The sequence below is a fragment of the Marmota flaviventris genome, chromosome 3, assembly GCF_047511675.1.
Source record: "Marmota flaviventris isolate mMarFla1 chromosome 3, mMarFla1.hap1, whole genome shotgun sequence".
Taxonomy (NCBI): Eukaryota; Metazoa; Chordata; class Mammalia; order Rodentia; family Sciuridae; genus Marmota; species Marmota flaviventris.
In genome coordinates, this window is record NC_092500.1 from 157,111,471 (window position 1) to 157,127,751 (window position 16,281).

General features: G+C 36.0%; 2 protein-coding genes across 3 annotated transcripts in view; one reads left to right on the forward strand and one right to left on the reverse strand.

Moving 5' to 3' along the window:
- Cbr4 (carbonyl reductase 4) overlaps positions 1 to 16,281 on the forward strand; it is a 74,561-nt gene that overhangs the window by 49,112 nt on the left and 9,168 nt on the right. The window lies entirely within an intron of this gene.
- Positions 1 to 16,281, reverse strand: part of Palld (palladin, cytoskeletal associated protein) — a 359,420-nt gene that overhangs the window by 2,176 nt on the left and 340,963 nt on the right. For both annotated transcript variants that reach the window (XM_027927229.3, XM_027927228.3), the window contains 5 exons: positions 11,082 to 11,176; positions 8,978 to 9,110; positions 4,806 to 5,013; positions 1,927 to 2,092; positions 1,267 to 1,400 (listed from right to left, as the gene is read on the reverse strand). In XM_027927229.3, the coding sequence (XP_027783030.2) occupies positions 1,267 to 1,400; positions 1,927 to 2,092; positions 4,806 to 5,013; positions 8,978 to 9,110; positions 11,082 to 11,176 (736 nt within the window). The remainder of the gene's footprint in view (positions 1 to 1,266; positions 1,401 to 1,926; positions 2,093 to 4,805; positions 5,014 to 8,977; positions 9,111 to 11,081; positions 11,177 to 16,281) is intronic.

Genomic DNA, 16,281 nt, shown 5'->3' on the forward strand with positions numbered 1-16,281 from the left:
GAAAGAGTAAATTAAGATTTTTAACAAGTATACACTTGGAAAGCCCTTAAGTATTTCAAGTAAATACAGAATGTCTTTTGACATATACCAGGCACATATTCTTTGTGAAAGACAACACATCCATTGTGGAGACAGAAAATCTAGGGATACCTTTGCATTTTACTTATATGTTGTAGATTTATTGTCTGTATTGGTAATAAAGGTCAAGTATAGTACTGGGAATCCTTTCAAATAGTTAATAACTTTCCTAATTCTCTCTTCTCCTTTTAAAAAAAAATTGGTAGGAGGATTAAAGCCATGGGCACTTTACAACTGAGCTGCATCCCGAATCCCTTTTAATCTTTTATTTTGAGAGAGGGTCTGACAGTTTGCTGAAGCTGGCCTCAAACTTGTGATCCTCCTGCCTCACTCACCCTCTCAAATCACTAGGGTTACAGGCATGGCTCTTCCTCCTCTTTGAAAAACATACCTTTTTCATCAATAATTACAGTAGTTAAGAATTGTGGAGGGATGTTTAACATTAATAAATTGAATGGAAAGAACTAGGCAGTAGAGACAGTTTAAGCCACTGGTTTATTGATGAATCTCACAAAGCTATTTCTTTTTCAAGAGGTAAAATTTGAAATTAGTTCTTAAATCTTTTTCTGATGGCTTTCCTTATGCCAATGGATCATATAATGCTATTTTTCTAATCTATAAATTCAGCAGGAACTTTTTAAAAAAATTTTGGATGCATGTACACAAATATACACACACAAATCTATTGCTGAGCTGCTTAAGATTAATGAGAAAAGCACCAAGCCACAAAAGTACACATTCCAGCATCAGTGGTACACACATTCAGAGTGCATTAGGACACCATGATAGGATTATAATGTAGGAAGAAATGTTAAAAGACAGTTATTTGCAGAACGCAGTAATAAGAAAACGTGACATTTATGCTTTTGTCTACTGTTAACTCCTATGGATGCTTAAGTAGGGAAGCCACAACTGACTAGCCAATGTAAGAGAAATCAACATGCATATCTTGCTAATTATTCAAAGCTCCTTAATGATACTTGGGTATTTGTTCTCTTGCTGGGGTTTCATTATTAATGTCGAGAAACTATAAACAGAAAGAGAAAGAGCAATATAAATTTTTTGACAAGTAAAATGCTAGAGTTGTTTAAAAAGATCAGATAAGAGTAACATGAATTGCTGTTCAGATGTTTAAATTTTCATAATTCAATGAGTAAATGCAACCAGATGAAATGAAGTGGCACTCACTGTAAACATCCAGCCTGGCAGTACAGGACACAATCCCTGCTTCATTCTTGGCTGATACAGTATACCACCCAGCATCTTCTTTTGTGGCTCCCTGAATGAGCAGGCAGATGTATCCATGATTATCCTGGTGCATGCTAGAGAAAAGGATAAAGTCATTAGGCTCTAAATTTTTAAAAAGGGACTTTGGACATGAAGCATCATTCTTAATTAGGTCATTAGAAACAGAATTGTGCAAGTGGCAGATAATAGGGTCATACTTATTCTGGAGAGGCTGCTAGCCCTATTAAAGTTAATGGAAGAGAAGAGCAGACCCAAGAGGTTGAATAAATCTGTGCACTTAATTCCTAGTTGAGGATCTGCTTTTACAAAAACCACTGAATAGTCTGTCACCACTGAAGCAAATGAATTCATCCTTTCTTTTGATGTAAACATTTAAAAATAATTACTGTTAGGTTAAGACAATATGCTTTGTCACATATCAATATAGCATCTATCTAAAGGTTTAAATCTATATTTGGGTAAAGAGTGATTTTTGTCTTTGGTATAATCAATAGCATGGCTTTTGCATACACTGATTTAAATGGTACATAAAATGTATCTTTTTATATATCACTAGAACTGAGCTGCTATGGGTTAAATTAAGTCATTGTGTAGTCTTACCTCACTCGATCTGTGCTATGGGTGAGTGATTCATTTTCTTTCTTCCAAAATATTTGGGGTGGTGGTACTCCTGAGACGCGGCATTCGAGCCGTACTGGGTACCCATCAGCAACTCCTGTATTTTGCAGCTTCTCAAGGAACACAGGAGGTTTGTGTGCTTCTTTAGCTAAGGGAACATGAGATGGATTGTCTATCAATGATATACAAAAGGAGCACTGCAAAGAATTCAGAAGCCTTTACAAATTTTGCTTGAAAAGATCTTTTATAATACCATTTTTCATTTCAGGTGATAAGATGCTAGTCTCTCTCCAAATTATTCTTTTATCAAGCAGAGGTTTGTAAGCTTTCTACTCATTTATTTCCTCAATTAATTCAAGTCTGATAGGCTCACACAGTCCATTGGCCATCTGTTCCACAGAATGCCTGTCCAACAGCCACAGGAGATGCCCGAGTCATTGCTAGTATCCGTGATGGCTTCACTAATTATGTCACCACACAGCCTCTACCAACCACTGCCACCTAGTGATGCTGAGCAGGACAAGCATTTCTAGGAGTCTGATCTGCTTAGATTCCCTCACTTCCATCTGAAATGTTTGCTTTGAAGATTTTGAAAATTTGAAATTCTTGGTTTAGGTGAGACATGCCAGAGGACATAAAGCGGGAAAGAAAATACAGAGCAGGCATCATTATGGCAACCTGGTAGCTTTAAATAGTTCCCTATGAACTAGGAATGTACATCCCATAATTTACAAATTTCAATTTGTATTCTTTGAAGGGAGCTATAAAAAAGACAACTTTATTATTGCCTTATAGGAAGGAAGCCATAAAATAAAGACAACTTTATTATGTAGTCTGAAAAGATCAGAACTGATTGTTTAATAACACTGAATGTTATCTTCCAATGAGAAATTGTTTTCTTGCATCAGTGGTAGAAACAAAATCAAAGAAAGAATTAGGTTTAATTATTCTCTTCTAAGCTGCCAAGAATAAAATTTGAAGATATATACATGTCTTTCTGCACCACCACCCTCTTGCCTGGAGTGACAGATACACCCCAATAAAGCAGCTAGGAGGGAGCTCAAAGATGATAAACATTCAACCTGAAATTTCCAAATGCCTAAGACTCTCTAAGACCTTGACTTACATAGAGGGTTTGTTTTTATTAATTTTCCGTAGTTATATGATCTAAGCTATTTTGGGGGAAGTGGGAACAGAAGCTCTCCTCATATTCTTTCTGGGTCTCAGTTTTGAAAAGAACATAAAATGTTGAAAGCAAGCCTTAATGTTGTAGCCACTCACCAGTAAGAATAATGTTCCTTTGTGGAGCACTGTGCAGGGCACTCGTTATGTGGAACCGCATACACAGTAATTAATTCTTGTAAAAATGCTGAGATGCGTTATGGTCCCCATTTTGCATATGGAGAAACTGAGATGCTGATATATGATATCATATATTTGCCAAAGGCCACAAGGCTAGTAGACATGAACTGGGATTGGCACTGAGATCTGATGCCAAAGACCTTGATTCCAATTACCATGCACTGTCATCTTCTGACAGAAGTGTGAAGGGAGGTATACTGAGATATCTGTCTCTTGGACCCCCAAATCACAGTCCTGAAGGACAGATATGATCAAAATGTACATTTAATAGAAAGAGGAACAGTTTTCATTTAAGGTTAGAAGAATGAATGAAACCAATCCAGTGTGTAGGTACATAGCTGAAGTTGCACCACAGCCTACACATTTACCACTTTTTTTGTGTGTGGAAAAATATCTTGGTCTTATTGTTAGAATTATCATTAGGATTTTAGCCAGGACCTCTTAGGTTTTATTCTCCTTGCCACTCTATTTCTTGAAAAAGCTCAGTACTCACAGTAAGTTTTGATTTGAGTCAGATTCTCAGTTTACTAAATAGGAAAGTCAGAGAAGATTTGCTCCAATTATTTCATAGAGCTATTGTGAAGACCAATTGAAATAATGTGTATGAAGTGCTTTGTAAATATGAGGTATGAGAAATAAACGTTATGTTTTGTTATGCTTCTTTTATAAAAGAGACCAGATGAGCTTGGTGTAGCAGCAGTATGCACCCCTGAAATCACAGCGACACAGGAGGCTGAAGCTGGAGGATCACAAGTTCAAGGCTAGCGTAGGCAATTTAGTGAGCCCTTGTCTCAAAATAAAAAATTAAAAGGGCTGGAGATGTAGCTCAGTGGTAGAGCAATGCCATTAAAAAGAAAGAGAGAAAGAAAGAAAAAAGATAGATCAGATAATTAGAATCTTTACTTATGCCTAACTCCTAAAAATGGTATAAACCTTTCAATAAGCATAGTTTCCTTTTTAGGCTTCTCAAAGGGTAAGACTTCATAAAATAATACTGCTACAAGATTTACCTACAATCACAGTATAACCAATTGAAAAATAAATCTGAACTTAATTTGATTATGGCACTGGGTATAGATGACAATGTTGTTTAAACTTTTTGAAATTTGAAATCACTACACATTCTGTTAAAAATGAGTTCTGTGTGTTGAATTTGATTTATAATCATATTTTTCATTTCTTGGGGCCTGTGCTGCTGTTACTCTTTCCCTGTGTAATACTGGGGCTATCACATATACGAGAACCTGGAAATACTGCTAAAATCCTTTCCCTTCTTGTTCAGGTTAGTGGGAGAAAAGAATAATAATGGCTACACTAGAGTAAGAAAAATTATTTCTGATATGCTAAGCCTTATAATATGTCCTCACTGGTGATTTTGATGATATAATCTATTTTGTCAGTGGTTTATTTTCTATATTGGTTAAATAATGTAGACTTCATTTATAAGTGTAATCTGACATTCATTCTGGCAGAGAGAAAGGATTCACAGAGAAGCCTACCAGCAACCACAAGCTCCAGGCTGAATGAGTTCTGTCCTGCTCGGTTGGTGGCTATACACGTGTAGATGCCGGCATCTCGGGATGTGACTGGCTCTATGATCAGAGAGTGCACCCCATTTTCACGAACAAGCATCTTGTGTGCACTGTCGGGGCGAATTGGCTTTCCATCTAGTTGCCAGCTTAGATCTGGGGTTGGTAACCCACTGACCTAAACCAGAAAGGAAAGACGTGTAAATTTTTTTTAATATTGAAACAGTGAAATCACTGAGAGCTAAGAGACCAGCATACATTCCTCCTTTGGTAGCAAAAGAAATGGATTTTAGAATTAGCTTGTGTCACTTTTTTTGCTTAAAACTATTCCATGGTTTTCTAAACACTCACAGGCTTACTTCTAAACATTTCTTACAGAACAACTTAGAGACAAGTGAAATAGGGATTTAAAAAATTTCTGTCATTATCTTACCTCACCCAGGACTATAAAAATTCCTGGGATGATGTCAGCACCAGGCTCTGAGCTCTTTGGAAAAAAGATGTCCAACCATAATAACAAGCACTCAGCTGGCATTTATATACTCTAAAGCTTCTCATCAAGGAGTGGCATTGCTATGGAGACATTAGTTAATGCATCCATCAGCACAGACAGCTATTATTATTTAATAATCTTTGAAACTGAGTAACAAGAGCAATATGAAATTACCCAGAAAGCCATCTCAACAAATTAGCATCACAATGGAAATGTCATAAAATCTTGAGACCATGACGGTTGTGTTGACCAGAGATCAGATAAAAGCACATTTAATTGCTAATAACACGTTGTACTGTGAAGGGTAGGGATGGTTGCCATCTGCCAGCTTTTTACAGTGTTGTCCTTGATTTTGAATAGGAGAAAGGCACTGCTGAGGAGGGCCTTTTTACCTCCCCGATCTCCAACTTTACTAGTGGGAAATTATATACAAAGCACATCTGCTGCATAATACAACAATTTCTTTGAAGAACCAGCTTTGCCCAAATCAGTCAGATAACACACACTCCACTCCTGCTCTGTAATGATATTTATTCATTTATACTACCTACAAGATGCCTCCTAGAAATGAAGCAAAAATCCAGAGAGTTGAAAGAAAAAAAATTAAGTGTACTCAATGGTGGATTAAAAGCATGAATAGACTTTGGAAACAAACAGCCGTAGTCAGGCAGCTTGGCTTCTGTGATGGTCAGGCTCTGCTGTCCCATCTGTCCACTTGCTATCCCCCAGCTCTCCACCTACACAGCTTTGCCTGTCTGGAGGTCACTAGAAGTGATGCAGGGAGAGGGCGTAGATACTTTAGGTCCGGCCCCAGGCCTTTCCCAAACTTAGAAATAGTACTGGTTCCACTTCACTAGTTCGATCCTAGACGAGCTGGCCGTAGTGTGCTTGGTAGGAGAGGTGCCCAAAGCACTGTGTCCTCTCAAGCCACCTAATTCACAGTGGACCTGTCCCAGTGCGCAGAGTTACTCATGTTCCTGCAAAGGGAAAGTCATATTCTTTTAACCCCGGTCCCCCTGGTAAGTAAGTAAAGAATGCGCAGTCCCAGGAGCTGAAGGTCCTGGTGAGCAGTTCTGTTCAGGAGACAGAAGGGCACGCTTGTTCCTGGAGCAGCGGAAAGAGGTATTTCCCCAAGCCTCAGTGCTGGGTGGAGGGTACTCAGTGTCTAGGAATGTTTGCCAGGAGTTGGGGTGGGGGGCTTTTGGGCAAAGAGCAAGCTGTTGCTTTCGTGTTTCAAGTCTCTTTTCCCCCTCAAAGCTTAAAACACACCGAAGACTTTATTTTTCTCTGAAGCAGGTGACACTCCATCTGTTCATGTGGCAAGATTGAACATTTTCTTCATCTATGTCAGACCATCATAGTGAAATCAAGCACAGACTACTTTTCCTCCCAATATTCTTTTAAAGGCAGAGGTTTTAAGGACATTTATGCTACTGAAATACTTAAATACATATACTGAAATTCAATTTCTGTGCTCAATTTGTGAAATAAATTACTATGACTTCTTTTTAAAATATGATCAAAAGTAGATATAACAGTATGGTCAATCTCTATACACCCATTATTTAGATTCAGTCTCATCATTTTTTATATTATAAAATAAATTCCAGACTTTGTATAATGTTATCCCTATCTACCTAATTATACATTTAAAGAAATATACATTTTATTACATAATTATGATTCCAATTTTATACATGAAATTAATAATTTCTTGGTATTATCTAATGACCTATCTATAATAAAATTTCTTTAGATGACTTGAAATGTAACTTTGTAGGTTAAAAACTATAATAATTCTTGGAAAATTTTTAGAAATTATAATTGAAAAATTATTTGTATTTATTGTGTTCAGTATGATTTGAAATATGTATACATTGTTGAATGGCTAACTTAAGATAATTAACGCATGTATTACCTCACATTCTTATCACTTTTTTTGATAAGAACACTTAAAATTTGCTTTCTTAGCAACTTCCAAGTCTATAATACAGTGTTATTAACTATAGATCTCTTGAACTTACTCCTCCTAACTTAAGATTCTGTGTCCTTTGACCAAAGTCTCCCCAGTTCTCCTCCCCTTGGCAACACCATTCTACTCTCTGCTTTTATGAGTTTGACTTTTTTAGATTCTATATAACAGGGAGGTCATGTGGTATTTATTTTTCAGTGCTTGGACTAGTTCACTTAACATAGTGTCCTGGGGGTTCATCCATGTTGTTACAAATTGCAGATTTCCTTCCTTTTTCCCCCACTTAGTACCTGGGATTGAACCCAGGGGTGCTTAACCACTGAGCCACATCCCCAGCCCTTTTTATCTTTTATATTGAGACAGAGTCTCATTAAGTTGCCTAGGGCCTCGATGAGTTGCTGAGGCTGGCTTTGAACTTAGGATCCTCCTCCCTCAGCCTCTTGAGTTGCTGGGATTACAGGAGTGCACCACGGCACCTGGCAGATTTCCTTCTTTTTAAAGGCTGAATAGTTTTACATTGTGCATACATGTATTTTTTATTCATTCATCTGTTAATGGACACTGAGCTTCATTCCATATCTTGGCTATTACGAATAATGATGCTATGAATATGGGAGTGCAGGTATCCCGACATTTTTTCATTTTCTTTGGCTATATACGGAACAGTAGGACTGCTGGATCATATAGTTCTAATGTATGAATTTTTACAGACTACAAATAAAGTAAATATATATATGGATTTCAACCTGTATATTTATACTGCAAAATGAATCATGTTGGACAATAGAATGTTTTTGATAATACATTTTTCTTTCTATACATTCCTAGAAGCCCAGATTTACCTATTTTTGTTTCTTTCTTTTTGTGGTACTGGTGATTGAACCCAGAACACATGCTAGGCAAGTGCTGTATTACCAAACTATATCCCCAACTCCAGACTGACTTTTTGAAAAAGCAGATAATGCCAAGATCCTCAAAGCAGTTATATTTATGTTCTGCAATCCCAGAGAGAACCAGCAGAGGGAACCCAGATTTTAAGAACCTCATCCATGTTTACTTTAAAATCAGTTAAGTAGAGCAAAAACCAAATCACAGTATTTTTCATGAGAGCAGTGGTTCTTAAACATTTTTGGCCCGAAATTCCTTTGGGAAACTGCTGAAAACTGTACCATACACAATTTTCTATATAATTTCAGAACTCACACACCTAATAAAGCCTGCTTACCCAAGGACCCTGGGTTAAGAAGCTCTGGTAAAACAGGTGAAAGAAGAATGTCACTTTAACTTATCTAAGAATTTCTAGAAAATGGAAAGAATAAAACTCAGAGTAGATAGATGGATATATTTGATGAAAAAAGAATGAAGATCCCCTATTGATTAGGGCATATGGCAGATTCATCATATTTATTACTTCAACAAAATGAAAAAAAATAAAGGGATAAATAAAGCCTTTCTTGGATAGGGGATGTAGGGTTCAGAGTAAAGAAAATATTTAAGACAAATTTAAAAGTAAGGAAATTCATGATGGGAAACGGCATATAGATGCTGAGTATATTTTGCTAGTTTTTCTTTTGATCTGGCATCATCTATTTTACATAATGTCCCAAAAAGAACTGTAGAGAAATGGCATTGAGGAGAGAAATGAGGCAGTAATTTTGCAGCATAACAGACACTTACTTTACAATCCATTCTGCAGAGCTTTCCTTCTTGAACAGTTAGATCTCCAGGAGCCTGCAAGAAGTGAGGTCTGAAGAATCGCTCCTGAATTGGTTCATTTTCATCTCCACTGTCTCTTGATCTAGAGCGAGGCCTTGAAACAAGATGCATCAGGATAGATAGTAGTTATTTCCAAGCTTTTAGTCCTCAGTTTTCGTATAATACAATGGGGGTTAATCTTATTATTTCCTCATCTGTTACCCATTCCCAAGATTTATGCGTCAAAAAGTCAGAAAAGCAAAGTCTTGTTTAATTTGGAAGTCTGATAAATTTAATAATCTGCTAACTGCAGACTAATATAAATCACAAAAGGGAAATGAGCATTTTTTCCTAAATATTTTTTAAAGCTTTACATTAGCAGTAAGAGCAGCTTTTTCTATTATCAGATTTTTTTAATTGAATCTTTTTCAATAGAAATAACTATTAACTTTCCACCAATTTTAATTTTGTAGGAAATTAATAGCTCTAACTTTTAAAAAATTTAATATATTATCAAAATTCCTTTTCATATTAACTAAGAAAACAAATCTTCTGCATTAATTATCTATGTACCTAAAGGGATTATTTTTACTTTTTAAAAACAAAGTTGTGGGCTGGGGTTGTGGCTCAGTGGTAGAGCGCTTGCCTAGCATGTGTGAGGCACTAGGTTTGATCCCTGGCACCACATAAAAAACAAAAAAATAAAGGTACTGTGTCCATATACAACTAAAATATATATATATATATATATATATATATATATATATATATATATATATATATATATAAACAAGGTTGTGCAAATCTCTCACATTTTGCACACCTCTGTGTAGTATATTGCCAGAGGAATACAGTTGTATTGCAGGAAAGACTTATGAAATGAGTAACATGTTGGATATAAATTTTGTCAGTAACCACTGGAAGATAAATTTAAAAACACTTCACTAGAAAAAAACAAAAAAAAAAATGAGTGGAACAAATAAAAGATTAGTATATTAGGCTGATAATCATTTTCTCCAAATACAGATCTGATAAAAATTCTTTGTAGGATCTATTGATATCAGGAAAAGCTTTGATTTATTAAAGACCATAGGAGCGGCAGAAGAGAAAAATGCAAGACAATGAACCTGAAACGATGTTGTGTTTATAGCCTGAGATACAGGTCTAAGATCTAACAGATTTTGCTGCACTAGTTTGGAATTAAATTTGCACATGCCCAGGTACTTGTCATCCAAATGTTGATCAAAGGACTGTGGCTTCAGTCACATGAGGTGGTATAGACACATCTCTTGCTTGATGCTTACTCAGTTTTCCTGCCTTTCCTCTGTGAGTCTAACTATGTTTCTCTTCACCAAAGGTGTTGTGCATCTATGGCTTGTATCTTACCATCAGGACTATTTCAGGATGTTCTGTCTGTAAAATATCTGGATAGAAAGGCTGATTGACTTACCATATTGTTTTAGGGCAAATACATTATAAGAAATAACATCCTTTCTCTCTCCCTGACTGCCAGCATTCTGTCAGTGTCCTTTCATAGACTCAGGGCTACTAGGAATGGAAAGCAGACTCAATTGTTAACAGATATTTGAGCATCTATAACATGATAAATCTTACCTACATAATTTATCGTCTAATATGTTTTGAACTAAGCAATTTAAAAATGTACATTAACAACCTAGCTGATTTTAAGTAATCCAGTGGCAACAGCTTATAATGGTAATTCTTCACCGCTGTTGGTTAGAGACGTTTGCTTCGGAACATTTGTGTTCCATTTACTAGTATTTTTGTGTTCATGTGCCATCTAAAGGTGCCAAGTCTTGATTGCTTCATATATAAAACACGCCATACTAAATAGACTAACAATGGTATATCTGAATAGACTCAGCACATATTAGCAAATGTTTTTTTCCTTCCCCTTTTGGAACTGCAAAGGGGCATAATAATCAAGGCTCACACACTTGAATTATGTATCCATGTTCTGTCTTCTAATTCCATTCACTTTTGTTGTCATACTATGATTCCAGCAGTCCTGAATGTATAGTAATAAGTACACAGTAACACCTACAGGAAGGAACATCTGAAATACCTTCTGACATGAGGATGGCCTGAGGGAGAGCGGGGACTGCGACCTCTTTGGTTGACAGCCTGTACCATCAGCCGTCCAGTACAACTGATGCGGCCCTGTCCGGGACATCAGGAAAAGAGGTTATTCGCTGTGCAAAATTGTTAACCATTAAGCACTCTCATGTCTGGTGTTCCATTCTCATAACAACTCAGTGTTCCATTAGCAATAAAACCCACTCCTCTCAGAAAAGCACTTTCCCTGAGTTAAGCTCCTTAATAAAACTAAGAACTCAGGTGACAAGGTCCTTCTCTGAATGTTAAATGTGCTTTACTGTCTTATCCACAATGATACTTGAAATGCTACCTCTCAATGAACCGTAATCTGCTAAGGTTTCCCTAATACATGAAGTCAAATTGAAAATATAGCAGGATGTTATTTTCTTGTCATGATTCAGTTTTCATAGGCAAATATCTACTGGTTGTGGCCAAATTCTGAAATCAAAACTATTTTAGTTTTCTGTCACATCTTTTTAGTAATATGTATATTAAATGTTAGTGGTATCCCCTCCCCAAAAAGTTTGTTTGGGGGATGTCTGCATAAGAAAATGAGCATTATGTAAGATGTATACTCAGAGAATAACAAGGAAAATATATGAAATTACACCATGTCCTCAGGAAATGAGACTTAAAAATCAGAAATAGTTGATTATCTAAAGTATGTGAGTCATGTGATAAGGGCCTAGCTAATGAAAATTTATAATATATATTTAATTTGCCTATTGAAAATTTGGTAATTGTTGTTCTGTGGATAGACAAACATAATGCTTAAGGGACCTGATGACATGGATAAACCACTAGTAACTTTGGCTTTTTGTTTTAATTCTTCTCCCCACCTCCGGCCATTACTAGTACAATAGCATGATGCCTGATTTTTTTCCTCCACTTTCTTCTCCACTCTTCCAGAATAATGGCCAAATGTACTTCTGAATTCAGATGCTGGCAAAAGGCAAAAGCAAGAGAGGAAAATGGGAAGTAGAAATATTATTGATGAATAGACTTTGTGAATTCTAGCTCAGGATTGATGAGCAGTCCTTATGTGTATTCACATTCAAAATAAAATTCTACCAGTGACTTCTACTTTTGTTGCCAGTAACCAATAAATGCTGGTAATAGAAACAGGAGTGTTCTGTGTGTTTTGAAGAGTTGTTTTCCAACAAAGTGGGCTAGGGTAGGGAGAGGGTGGGTACTAGTAGAGGGAACATGATATGATATATAAAAAACAACTCACAGTAGGATTTCTAATGGTGGTGGGCATTGAACCCCAGGGGTGCTCTATCACTGAGCTAAGTCACCACTTTTTAAAAAATTTTTAAATTTTGAGACAGGACTTCACTAAGTGAAGCTTGTGATCCTCCTGCTGCAGCTTCCGGAGTAGCTGGGATTACAGGTGTGTTCACCCATAGAAGAATTTAGTGAAGGGCAGGGATCTGGGCAATAGGGCTCTTCAGGTCTCCCAAAGCCTGGACTTCTTTGGGGCTCTAACCGCTGGGAAAGGGGAACAACACATAGGGATGTAATACAGATCAGAGGAATTCAGAATGGCCAAATAGAAAGAGGTGGTACCAGAGAAACAAATTTATTCTTATATCACTAGATATGTCAGTCTCTCTAGCATTCACACACAATATTTGCTGTTGGTCATGGTGAAAACACTGCCTTTCCGAGGAGAAAAAAGTATTACATTATGAAGGAAAATGATTTCTAAATTAGATTAATTGTATCTGAAGATTTTGGTCCCAAGCTCTTGGCAAACACTTGGGAGTCCCTAAACTAGCTTGAAATGTGAAAATTGATTTCACCCTATCTCATCAAATCCATACCTGCTATAGAAAATTTGGATGTGACTTGCTTTGAAGACCCTTATAATAAATTACCCAATTGATATATCCTACTAGATGCTTTATCAAATGAACACATAAAATCCATGATTCTGTTTTGAGGTTGAACACAAGGAAGCATATGTCTTGTTTCATACAATAGCTTCACACGCACTGATACAGGATATGGCCTCCTTGTTATGTGCTTTGCCATCTTACTGATAGAATGATAAAATGATAATTTAGATCTATCCTCCTCTGTGGGACAAAACAGAGGATCCACAAAAGAAATTAAGATTAACTAATCATTGACATGGTTAGAAAAACATGTAAGTTAAATTCAAACTTGAACCTTGAATTTGGGCAAGCAGAATGGGTTGCTTAAAAAACAATAATCCTCTAACCTGAATTTGAGTTTTGACTTTTTCTAAAACTGGGCAAATTACTGAGTTTTTTTTTTAAGCCTTTTTTTTCCTCTTTCTGTAAAGAAAAGGAATATATCTCACAAGGATGTTGTAAGTATTAAATGCTATAACCTAAGATGGTCTTATTAAATGGTACATGACATCATTATTAAATTCATCATAGCTGGTGTTGCATTATCATGGTCTGAGTTGACATTTAATATGCATGGACATGCATTGAGATGATGATTTTGGAGGGCCCCACCTGGGCATGGATGACCCCCAAAAGTTTCCAAGTGAATGTACTTTATTGGAGGGATGTTCTTACCTCCTTTCCATTTTTTTAAAACTTGTTTTAATCAATGTCTCCCCTGTCCATTATCCCAGCATGAGCCTCAGACACCTTTGTATGGTATTCCTTAGCTCTGGAATCATATTTTCTGGGTTTGTAAGTCAATTCTGTTCCTTTAGGAACTGATAATCTAACATCTCTAGCTAGATTTATTCAACTGTAAAACAAGACAATATAGTTAATACCTGGGTACTTGGCAATGATTACATGAGTTAAAATGTACAAAGTGCTTCGTATTGCATTTTTACATACAGTAAATGCTCAAAATGTTAAAATACTGTAGTACTAAATGTGAACATATATTATAATATCAGATGAATATGAGGCATAGTAGAAGTGTTTTAACACAGTTTTTGCATATGTAAATTATTCTATTAGAATATGATTTACTCTAAAGAGAAAACAAAATGTTTTTAGCAGGGGAGGCTGAATATGTGGCCAGTAGGCCAACCTTTAACTTCTGTGGTGCTTTCATGGGGCCAAGCACAGTTGTATTCAATGGGCCTGCTTATATGATGGCTGCATTATATGAGATGTAGGATGAAAGGTGCTCTACTCAGCTAATTGTTGACTAAGCTTAGGGCAAATCCTGCCTTCTCCTCCCCTTTCCAGAAAAACAGGGCATCCAGGTTGACACTGCTCTGGAGAAATTACGCAGTTCTACACTGTTCTCTGGGTTCTTGCTGCTACTGCTTGTAACTGGACACACAAACCTTGTCATGGAATATTTCCTCCCAAATTTATGAAAACATGTTACCATTTGTGGTCTTTGTACTTCTACACTTTCTACAACTTTGACTGCTGAACATAAGGAGGAGGACATGGTCTTCAGGAAGCAGATTTTTAATTTGATTAGTGTACTGTTATTGGTTAAATATATTACTAACCAATACGTTGAGCATTTAAAAAGCATCCAAATTAAGAAGTTATATAATTTTGAAAATTTTATTTGAAAAAAAAATCTGGAATTCAGTGAAGCAGTCTTGAAGATGTCTGAACACCTTATTTAGGAGAATGCTCATATAGAAGTAGTGTTAATGATTTTACTCATACTAATATACCAATTAATCTTAGCAATCAAATTATGATTTTCAAATTAGAAGGCTCTGATGTACATTTTTGCTATGGTACTTTTAACATTTTAATTTTTTTTCGCTTTATTAATCTGTGAAATAATAATGAAAGTGGATGTTTAGAGAGAAGATTGAAATGAGCCAGGAAACCTTACAATGCTAAAACAAAACAATCATTTTTAATATTTAATTCAGATTTGTGTCACTTTTCTATTCTGAACAAAGCCAAAGTTTAAAGCCATAGTACAAACAAGGAGTTTGAATTGTTAAAGTGATTCTGTATTAAACATCCAGCTTGTAAAGATTATTTGCACCATGCAAAGTCAGTTATTTATGTGATATGAAAATAACATTTATATTTCATAGTTTATGAATTTAACTTGTGGCACAGAGTCTTTATAAAGGCTTGCCACTTGTATACATAATGCAATTTGAGGGAACATCAAACTGCAAAGCAGCCATTCCAAAATCCAAGTGCAGTACGAGGTAACTTAGCAACACAACAAAACAAAGTAAAACATTTGTGTTTAGATTTAGTTGTGTCTTAAAGATAGGATTAGGGTCTGAAATAAACTGCTTCATGAGCCTCATTTTGGCATAGTGTTTAGTGTAACTGCACAATTGCTCATTATTTTGCTAAATCATGTGATTGCTCTGGTCTCTAATGAATTACTCTGAGCTGCACACATTGCATATGATACAGAGTCACAGGATAGGTGGAGAGCTGTGTGTTCCATCCCAAGCAGAATTTGGATGCAGTCAACAATATCTAACATGTTTCTCATTCCCAAAAGATTAACCCAGGTGGAAGAATATCATATTCTATAAAATAATCTGCTGAACTTTAGTGTTTTCCTCTTTCCTTGGTTCTCGCCCTTCTCTTGGCTGCTTTCTGTAATTATTTTCCACTGCTCTGAAAAGCTCTGCCTTCTGTGTTTCATTAATGAACTAATTTTTCCACTCCAGTCTTTTCCTCTTTCCCTCAGTTATTTCACATCATGTAGCCTACAGTGTATTAGGAAAAAATAGATGTAATTGCCTGCCTTTCATATCCAAATATTTTTAAAATTTGAAAAAAAAAATCAAGGTAACTGAATATTCAAGGGCATCTGGGAAGTAGACAGTCAACTTCAGTTTTCTGTCAACTACACTTCATATCTTGAGAGATTCAGCTTTTACTTTTGAGTTTTTTCCAGTGGCTACTTAAGATATTCTTTTTTTAAAAATCATATTTTAATTCACAAATGACAAGAATAATAAAATCCTTCAGTGTATTATAACAGATGTTATAAGGATAAAATTATGAGAGTTAAACAGGTCTATATTGGCATTCCTACAGCCACAAATGATGATTTATGCCAAGGGTTAGTTAGAAAAATGGGCTGCCACTCATCTTGGTCTAAATACCACTTTGTTGTTTTAATAAGTAGTAACATTCATTCCAGTATCTAGAAGATGACTCACAAGTTAGACATCTGGCATATTTGGGTATACCTGTCACTGAAGACCCCAGGAA